This window comes from Austrofundulus limnaeus, unplaced genomic scaffold, assembly GCF_001266775.1.
Source record: "Austrofundulus limnaeus strain Quisiro unplaced genomic scaffold, Austrofundulus_limnaeus-1.0 Scaffold173, whole genome shotgun sequence".
Taxonomy (NCBI): Eukaryota; Metazoa; Chordata; class Actinopteri; order Cyprinodontiformes; family Rivulidae; genus Austrofundulus; species Austrofundulus limnaeus.
In genome coordinates, this window is record NW_013952575.1 from 79,892 (window position 1) to 90,592 (window position 10,701).

The window sequence follows — 10,701 nt, forward strand, 5'->3', positions numbered from 1 at the left end:
TCAATCCACATTGTAATCTTTTATTTTTCTTAGTTGTTCCTCCCACAGTATTGAATTGAAATGCATAACAGTTACATTGTAGAAAGCATTAAAACAAAGTACCTCAACTTGCTGATTACTTTTTAAAATCGATTACAAACAAAACAAATACGAACAGGAAATCTGGTCGCTCAAAAATGGGAAAATAAACAAAAGTAATCTGTTATTTCATCATAGGTTTGGCACAAGGGATTAACATGAATCGAACATCTCACAAGCTTGCAGACAATTGTAGAAAATATCAGATACAGATCTTACCAGACCAATCATGCGCTTATGACAAAACTAAACCTCACTTGTTTTTAATTATTCATTCTTTAAAAGGTTTTTGATTTTTTTTTACAATTGGATCAGTAAATTGTCATAGAAAAAAATCCTAATATCTATCCATTGACCGGTTTTATTAGTAGAATAAAGAGTGAAATGTATATTTAATACTATCCGGCACTCAGACATAATCTACAAACCTCCAATGAACTCTGGGATTGGCCCGGTCAGGATTCTCCCCGTTTTTTACCGGGCTAAGAGCAGTGCTATTCAGTAAACAAAGAAACAAACAAACAAACAAACAGTTTGCCATGAAATAAATACAATTATCAAAAATACAACAGCAAACAACATCAACAAACACAAACAAATAAGAACAAAAAAAATGATTGTCTAAAAAAGAAAGACACACGAGCATGGAGTAGCTAACAACTAGCATTCAGGCTATTTTAGTGGTATTGTTGGTTGACTAGAACGAATTCAACGATTTTCGAAAAAGACATATGCCCTTTACAAATGACAATGAACTTCAGCACTAGTGACTTATCTCAGTAAATGACAAAAAAAAAAAAAAAACCCAACAAGAAACAATAACAAAACAAAGAAAAGTCGCGCTTTCTTCTCTTCTACTAAAAAAAATCCATTTATTTATATCTTTTCACAGATAGCGCAGGTGGAGAAGAGCTATTTGAAACGTGTACAGTGCTATGATTGTACAGACACACACATATGCAGCTACGAGGAAACTGGCCTGATTTCAGTCCGATCGCTTTCATCATCCGCTCCTGAAAGCGCTGCTCGTGCTGTCCTCATGTGGGAGCAGGTCTTTCAGCTGCAGGTTACTCATTCACTTTTATCGTCAAGTGCACACAAGGAACATCTGTGTACATATAAGGAACATCTGTGGGTCTTCGAGGTGAAGAGGTGGGGTGGAGCGGGATTCTTGTTCTGGCTCTAATGCTTTACACACAATGATTCATGCTAGGCTGAAACCAGCTGTCCTAGAGAGATACAACCTAACTTGGGGTGGAATGTTCTCTTCACCTGCCGGGCGTTTCAGTCGTTCTAGTGATGACACATCAGCACATCCATCATCCTCCTCTATCAGCTGCCTTTGATGTGCAAAACACAATAACAGAATAATAAATACAGCTATTATTACTTTAGTATTTTTAATCACTTCAACTTGGTTAATGTGAGAAATTAGTTAGATTTTTTTTCTTTTTTGTATATGCTGGATGTTTTTAGGACCAGTGGCTGATGGGCTCTGTGTGGGACAGTAACCCTGCTCTGTGTTTAAGGCAGTCAGATGGGCCGTGGTTCTGCTGAGCAGTCACTCTGTGGACGATCCGGGGGGTGGGGGTGGCGCTGATGTACTCCCAGTGCCATAGGTARGTCAGGGGTTGTGAAAGGGTCTCATGTCCACGTCATACATGGCTGAGGGATTGGATGGCGCTGGATTCAGCAGCGGCCCGTGCCAAGCTATGCCACATGGTCGCCGGGGTGTGAGTGGCTGAGTGAAGAGAGTCCTTTTCAGCCAGAGACAGCATCATGGCATACGCCTGATGGAACAGAGAGATTAGAACTGACATTCTTAATACAGGCGTACAGTAGATCTACACCAGGGCTGTCAAACTCAGGTATTCAGTGGCAGCTATCCTGCATGTTTTCCTTGTTTCTCTGCTCCAACACACCTGATTTAGTGATTCAGTGATAAAATGTAGATATCTGTTAATCACATGCAAATCAGGTGTGTTTGAGCAGGGAAACAAACAAACAAACAAAAAACAGGCTGGATAGGTTTGACACCTGTGATCTACACTAAAAGGAATAATCAGTAGTCTGATAAAGTGTCAATTTTTCTTGTACCTGAGACTTCGATTTCCTAAAGAGTGGCTGTTTGACTGCCTCCGTCAGAGAAGGAGAGTCAAACGCTCTGTCGTCCTCTTCTCCATCTCCATCACTCAACTCACTCTCCTCCAGCTTGCGCAGGTCAGAAAAACGATGAATGCGGTCCAAGGCCGAGTAGTGGCTCAGTTCCTCTTCGTCCTTATACCTAGAAATAGTTTTTTTTTAAAGAGGGCATTTTGAAGATATTCTTATTTTCATGGTCACATGAATACTCGAGATGTGTGACTTGTACCTCCTTGGAGATGTTTGACAGCTGAAGTTTAAGTCATTTGGCTCGCTGAAGTCCATTTCGTCTCGTATGATGTCATCACTAAGACTGCTAGAGTGCACCTTGGGTTCCCTTTTCTCAGAATTGTTGCTAGGTTCTTCCGCTTCTTCATCATCAGCGTCTAGGTCTTCCACTTCCTCATCTTCCAGATCTTGTGACCCGTGGCTTACCATCAATGGTTTCCCTTCTTCTAATGGACCTCCATTCAGCCTGCAGATCAGGAACACTCATTAGATCATTACGTAGCAGACATTCGGAGAGCTATGAATCAAAACCATCTATTTATTTACAAGACACGACACACAAGCTTGTGGCATTGAATAAAAAAGGTGTGGGTTTTTGTTTTATAACGAGTGAGACTCCATTCCAGTTTGAGCAAAAACGGTGGAAGATATGGGATAAACAAAGCAAGAAGTGGTGGATCTGAAGCCGACACTGGCAACAGAGCCGGAATCCTGTTTGTCATCAAGGCTTTGGGGCCCCTTCGGGCACAGCAGCCCTGAGTTGATCATTGCAGCACTTAAATGGAGTGCTCTGCCTCTCTCCATGTTTATTTTCCCTACTATCTTGTATTCATCTAATAGGCAAAATATTTAGCTGACAGCCCCATTTGGTGGGAGAGTTATGAGAGCACTGCCAACCAGTCCATTCCTCCATCCCTGCGGAGAGCAAGAGGGCCAGCTATCCAAACTGCCGGAGTCTTAATCTGTCCCTCTGTCTCAGCGTCACAGGAAACCACCATTTGTTAAATCATCTGGAACCACATTAAGACTGATTCACTAATTACACTCTGGGACATTTTTCGTCAGCTTGAAAAAATGCCATTTTGTTGTACAAAGGATTCAGAGAAAGAGGGTGAAAAGCGAATGGAAACAAACAAACAAACAAAAAAAAAAGATAGCAGGAGAACCCATTAAGACCGACACAGATACCTGAACCAGATTCAAAATGCACACACTCGACTGCAGAAGTTATTCAGAATGAAGATGAAAGAGGTGATTATTCGAAAAAAATTCGTTGTAGCTCATAAAGGAAATCTCATTGTTTATCCCAGCTGACAATGTTCAGCTTTCAACATATAGCTCCTGCTGGAATGAGGAGTTGACAAGGCGGTGTTCATGCCGTGTCAAGCTCGCACGGCTGCAAGGAGGAGCCGGCTCCAAAACAGACAGACAGAGAGAGAGAGAGAGAGAGAGAGAGAGAGAGAGAGAGAGAGAGAGAGAGAGAGAGCGAGAGCGAGAACTCTGTGATTAAGAAAACAGATTCGCTAATTACGCTTTCAAACGTGGTAATTTGCTGAGGATAAAGTATCTATCAGAAGTAGTCAGGAGTGCTGCACTTTGAAAGGAAACACAGGCCGACCCTTTGACCCCACCCCTTCTACCCTCTTCCTGTAGGCAAACATGTTGCTTCCAGATGTGGTGGTCTAACTACTGCACCCCCACCCTCTCCACCTCCACTTTGTCTCTGGTCCCTCTAACAATCTACCACCCAGTCCAGCTCCTGCACGTCTTCAGCACAATCCAGTAGATCACTTGAAGGCCTTTAAAAACGTACCCTGTGATTTTTTTAACTACGTGAGCCACGTAAAAGCCAACTTGGAGGCCTGAACAGTCCCCCTTAGCTGCTATCTGATCTGACTACGGCTGCAAGAAACCATTTGAATAATGCTCAGACACTGTTGGATGCACTAAGATAATTTTTAACACATGTGGTCAAAAGGAAATTTACATAAAGAGCTGCTTAATGTTTCCAAAACCTGTGATAGTATCATCACAGAACTGAAACGTGTGATAGTATCTGAGGTACGAACTTGAGTTCATACCTCTGAACATGATGTGATGATTAACAGAAACTGGCTGGGTGGTACGGAAATTTAAGTCAAAATGAGCCTGATAAAAGTTGACCTATTATAATCCCTCAAATAATAAATCATCAACTCCAGTGTTGCACTATTTAAATTTTCTTTTTCTTTGGTGGTCACATAAATCATAATAGGAACAAAAATTGAGACGTAAAGCTGATAAATCCAATCTTACCCTTCCTCGGAGTGATCTGGTGATGTGTGGTTCTGTCCCGCTTTACTGATGAAATTCCTTATTTCATTAAAGTAGGAATCCTCTTTATCGTCCAATATGGCACTACCACTGTCCAGTTCAGACTGCGGGGATGACATCGCAGTTCCTGCAAAACGGGAAAGAAAAATAAATTTTATTCAATGGGCATGTGATTCAGTTAATCATACAATCACTGCATATGTAATACTGTGGTGTTTTCATTTTTACTTCCAAGCATCTAGACTTTTCTGTTTTAAAGTGCTCTTGACCAATATTTTTTGATAATTGATCTTTTATAATAATTTGATTTGGTTGCTTTTTAAGTTTGGCGCCTTTCTAGTACTTGTACCTGAACATGACAGCTTTTTACTGAAGTGTGTTTAAAAAAATATGAAAGTGAGAAATGATAGACAAAAGAAGCGGAAGACGCAGAAACATWCTTTCTACAGCAGATAACCAGAAAATGAAGGTCAAATATTTAATAAATCTGGCAAACTTAGAGGTAATCTGCAGTGCGTGTCAAACTCAAGGCCCACAGGCCACATGATTTTCAACTCACCTGCCAGTTTATTTATTTTGTTTAATTTGATATAAAAATAGATTTTAAATCAATCGTAAACTTTAAATTTATGGTTCAGTGCAACAAAATAAACAAGTATAAAAGTTGAATGTTAACAATACTTGCCTGGCCCCTGAATCATTGGCTTTGAGTAGCTGTGGACCCCTGAGCAATTTAGATGAATAACCCTGTATTACTGTCTCAAAATAAGCTGCTTTAATGCCAGCGTTAAACATGAGCTACATCTCCTATAATGCACATTGATTATTTTATCCCACCACTAGGTAAAGGTGCACAGGATTCAAAAGTGGCCGACAGCCAGTTGCGGCCCAGTTGTCCTGGAAAGTGAAAACTTCCCACTTACAAGTTGTAAATTTAAACTGGAACGCCTCCCCACTTGCCGGAAAGTTGGAGAGTTCAGAATACAAGACTGCAGCTACTCACCACAACTCAAACTCTCTTGCTTTAACTTTTAATAGTATTTATGTAGTACACATAGTACTTTTCAGTGTAAGAGAGWGTGTTAAAACACTGCTTCTATGCAGGAAATACCACGTAGAGCTCAGTTATTGTTTGTTAGCTGTGTTCAGCCGYAGCAATGAGATGAGGTTTTATGATCAATTGAAGTAAAACATGAAATGTCGAAGTTAATTGCAACTGGCATTTTGAGGGCCACCATTATGCTCACGTGGCCTTGTGAGAAAATGAGTTTGACACCCCTGATCTACAGGCTGTCAGCTAATAGCTCCCAGGAAATCACCTTGTTGGCACTAAAATACTATTTTAMGTGTTATTTTTGGTTTGTGTTTTTAAAGATTCACTTAAAAACAAAAATAAATAAAATTTGCAATTAAGACCCTAATCTTTTTTTTTTTTTGCTGAACTTGGATCAAAATGGCGATGAGTCCCTGCGGCCATTTTGGTGTGGTTTTGTGGTGCTATGCTGCTGAAATGTTCATCTCTAATCTAGATCAAATTAAAGTTCGAAAACGTTTAGTTTTGCTTTGGGAACAGATAGAAAACATTTTTGTCAAACAGTTTTCAATGTTCTGATGCTGTAACAGACAAAGAAAAAAAAGCATTGCCCACAATTGATTTAGCATTTGATGGACTGCACATTGCTGCTGATTAAGTGTCAGTCACCTCTGGTGCCGATGGCTGCTGGCCAGTCGTCACGACTCGTTCTGCTGATTCAGTCAGAGTGATCTAACCTATCAAACCTGTGACTTGTGCTGCTGATGAAAGCAACTCATTCCAAAGAAAATATTCAGAGCCGTCGCAGGGGTCGATGGCAGATTTATATAATTTAATTTCTCAGATTGTCTCAAATCACGAGTAAATTACGTTTTATGATATTCAGCAGAAGGATTTATGAACCGCACAAGTCAGCAAACCGGCTCTCATTTTCTCTGATAAAACGTGCCGTTGGATCAGATTTCCATAATCTTCACCACCCGCTGCCCACCTGACAAGTTGCCGTTCTCGTGCTTTTTGAGGTGACGGTCGAGGTTGGTCTGCTGGCCGAAGCAGCGGTCGCACAGGTGGCACTTGAAGGGCTTCTCCTTGTTGTGGATGTTGCGAATGTGACGCTGCAGGTTGGAGGAGATGCTGAAGGAGCGGTCGCAGTATTTACACCTACAGAGACAATGAGCATTCAGTATGAAATGTACATAAGCAGAAACAAACAACTACGTTATGAATCAGAATTTTTTTTTTTTTTGGGAGGAAACAGCACAGGACACACACTCAGTCAGACAGTCCCAGAAGTCCTGCAGTCTCAGACATGATGGAGGAGCCTGTTTAAGGTGAAACAGCTCTGCCTCTTATCTTCAGCCAGCACAATAAAATTGCATTCTTCTCTCATAAAAAAAAAGCACGCAACAGATTTGGTTCAAGCCCTGCAAAAATTAGGGGCTCCTGCCAAGTTTCTTCATGCAAAATTATACAAGAAGATTACATCTTTTTCTTCTGGTGGAATTAGCTCGCTCGATTGGCTGTCCCTCAGGAACCCTCCCGGTTATCTCCACAAAAAAAAAATTACAATAAACAGCGGCGATCTTTAATAGCCTGCCAGTGTGTAGAGCGCAAGCTATCAGGCCCAGGCAGGAGGGGGTTTTGCATCTGTCTTTGTCTCTCCCCTGTGGTCAACAGGCCTCCTCCAAACTTTGGGCCAACATTCCTCCACCTTAGTAACTACAAAGCCAAGTAGCTCTAATCAGGATATATTYATTATCCAAATGCGATAAGTTGACTAAAATATTTTTCACACACATCCAGAAATAGATTGTGTTGTTGTTTTTGCCTCAGCAAACCCTGAAAGATTCTCTCTCTTCCACAGACTGACAAGACACAATTGCTAAAATTTTACCAACTCTTCTAAAAAAAACAAAAAAAAACAACAACAACAACAACAAAAAAGTTTGTCCACAAGACAAAAAGTTGCCCATAAATGTAAGGTTTTTTTTTATATAATTAAAAGAGACAGGAGCACAGCTGCCAGGCCTGGACATCTGCCTTGGCTCCTCATCTCCCTAATTTTTACCAAACTTCCTCCTTTTCATTCAGCTTACAGCCCTCCTGTCACCCAGACAATGGTCACCACTTGTCATCAGGTAAAATATTTAGCAACAGGGGAAATGATCAATATCAGAACAAAGAAAAACACAGTATATGTATGTGTATACTGTATATGTTTGCATGCCATCCATTTATTTATCCATTTGTTTTTAGGTGAGCGGACAGATGTTGGGTGTGTGGCCCTGTGTTTCCTTGGTGTGTATTTAATATATTTATAATCTCTGTTTCAATCTTTCTAATTACATTTTCTCTTTGTTTTTCCCTCTTTTTCTATTTTCTCTTTACTTAAAAAAATCACTGATGATGAAGAAATTAAGAAACTAATATTAAGTTCTTTTTTCCACTGAAGTGATAAAAAAAGAAAAACACAGTATAAAAACTGTACTGCAGTCGGTACATGTGCAGATGCTCCTAACAAATGAGTTACTTTTGTTTTTATTTGTTTGCTGCTTCCATTCTCATTTCTGTCARGAGTAAAGTGTTAGTTTTTATGTTGTATTTAAACATGATTCTTGACGGGACAATTATGCATTAACAGTTTTGTTAAGTATGAAACAAACTACAGTGCTTTTTTTAAAACAACGGCACGACACTAATAAACACCCACAATATACAAAACACACAGCACAGAGAGAAAATCTGTAGACTAGTAAATGTATTACCTGTATGGTTGCTCTCCTGTATGAGTCCTGAGGTGCCGAGTCAGGTTAGCAGAGCGAGGAAATATTTTTCCGCAGTATCTATATTGAAGCAAAAATAATAATAAAAAATATAGTAATGATTTATTGGTTTCAGAAAACTTTTTGCAACACATTGTCAGTATACAAAGACTGATAAACCACAAACACCACAGCATTTATTAAAAGTTAGAACAGCACATGACCAAACAGCAGTTCTTGCAGGTACCTGCACGTGTAGCGCTCCTTGCCCTTGCGCAGCAGCGTCTCTGGAAGGGCAGACGGCGGGGCTCTGAAGTCGAACATGGATGGAACGGAGCGCAACAGTTCACTGGATTCTGACTTCAAGGAGCCAAACGTCTCCAGCTTCTCTGCCATGTTTTCAATAGCCGTCATCTGTAGGAATAAGAAGCAAGAAGATGTTGAGAGGTTCATTCTTTAAATCTTGAAAGCCTCACCATTTTTCATAATCACCTGAGACAAGGCTTGAGAACTGAGCAAAGTTTTCACAAGAAGAACTGACTGGGGCCTCAACTACTCTGACTCTTTTTTTTAAATAAGTATTTTTTTGCCAATAATAAAAAAAAATATTGTATTGTTGTGTTCACCAATTGCTATTAGCAAATTAAACAAATACCAATGGATTGCCCTGCATTATCTACATTTAAACATTATAGCAACATGTTTTCTAGCACAGTGCAATCCTGACCAACCCTCCAGTATAACCACCTTGAACATAAAAAGTGGTGATAGCAGCAGGTTTCATGAAAACAAAAACACAGTAAGTGATAARTAATTATTCACTGCTGCTTCGGGATTCTCTTTCAGACTTTCAGAATTCAGACTGGAGTTAGGGGTTTTGGGGGTTAACCCTAACACTAACCCTGGTGTAAAAATAGTGCCACCAAAAATCAAGGAAGGACCTTCTGATCTTGTCTAAATAGGCCCCTAAAACTTTTGGATCACATTCATTTTTTTATTAATTAAATTTAATTTTACTATTTTTTCTGAATCATTTTAATCATCAAACTTTTCAACCCTCTGATAAATTTTAGTTGGGACAGAAAACAGGACAAAGCAAGCCAATCCCAGAAAACAACAAAAAAATCTCAGTAATCTTGTGATATTTAGCACTCAAAGCCTATTTCATTTCATGAAATAGGCTGTTGGGTAATTTTTTAAAATACATTTGTTTTTGACAAGTACACGCAAAAATACAGATTCAAAAAAAAATCTCTAAATAGGTAAGCATCTCAGTTTTTGAATGCCATTTGTATGATCTGTGGATGCAATTGCTTTTTTAAACATCTCTGTTACTTTAAATAGTCTCCCTCCAAAAAATTCTTCTAAAATAACATTTTCCTCATTATAACTACATTCTCATTGCATTAAACAAACAAAATATGTGAGTTTGTCAGTGACATATTGAACATTGGACAAAAATCTGGCAGGTTCCATAGCTTTGCTCATATCTCTGTTGACTGATCTGTTCAGTTTACGGGAGTTTTACTTGTAGAAAAGATGTAAAACGAGTATTTGGTGAATTCTTATTGTGACATTCATCAATGATTCATGCATCACAAGGTGAAATCGCAAATATGACGGGATGTAWAATATGTCTGACACTGATTCATGGCTTTGTTATAACGCAGAAAAAAGGTATATTCATATTCATGGTCAGTGACAAAAACAGGTGAGCAACAATGAATGTTAAAATCAAATCTTGTTTTCTAACAAATAATTATGCTGTATGCATGCGAAACGCTCACACCCACACAGGACTGAAGACTGCAGCCAATCTGCTAATGAAACTGAACGTTTACTTTCATCAGAACTCTCCAAGGAAATATGTGTGTTTGTGCATGCATATAAACAAGAGGCTATCTGAGCGGCGTGGTGGTCTTAGTTGATTTTTATATGCGTGCGTGTTGAGAGTGTGTGCGCTCCCAGGKACGTGTGTTGTATGTGAGGGTGATTGTATGAGCTCAGTGTGCGTCTGTATGCTGTCAGATACGTGTGTGTGTATGTGTGTGTGCGTGTGTGTGTGTGTGGCAGACGAGTGATTCATGTCCACTGCTGGGCTGTAAACCATTCTGTGCACAATGCAGGCAGACAGCACATTCGTCAATATGAAAGATGTTGACATTACTGATCAAGGGCCAGACACGGGTAATAATGATATCCCTGTGCTGAGAGGGGCGGGATGGGGGAGGAGCAGGGGTTGGAGGGGGAGGGAAACTAGAGTGAGGGACAGTGGGGCAGAGGGGGAGGGGGGGTGTTTCAGAAGGCCGCAGGGCCTGTCAGCCTGTTTCACACACACACACACACACACACACACACACACAC

At 40.0% G+C, this 10,701-nt stretch overlaps 1 protein-coding gene across 14 annotated transcripts in view; it reads right to left on the reverse strand.

Annotated features, from left to right (window-relative positions):
- Nucleotides 1–10,701, reverse strand: part of mecom (MDS1 and EVI1 complex locus) — a 159,418-nt gene continuing 148,717 nt past the window's right edge. For all 14 annotated transcript variants that reach the window (XM_014017608.1, XM_014017601.1, XM_014017598.1 and 11 more), the window contains 7 exons: nt 8,585–8,751; nt 8,341–8,418; nt 6,567–6,736; nt 4,525–4,669; nt 2,450–2,695; nt 2,176–2,362; nt 1–1,868 (listed from right to left, as the gene is read on the reverse strand). In XM_014017608.1, coding sequence (XP_013873062.1) covers nt 1,734–1,868; nt 2,176–2,362; nt 2,450–2,695; nt 4,525–4,669; nt 6,567–6,736; nt 8,341–8,418; nt 8,585–8,751 — 1,128 coding nt within the window. In that variant the 3' untranslated portion in view covers nt 1–1,733. The remainder of the gene's footprint in view (nt 1,869–2,175; nt 2,363–2,449; nt 2,696–4,524; nt 4,670–6,566; nt 6,737–8,340; nt 8,419–8,584; nt 8,752–10,701) is intronic.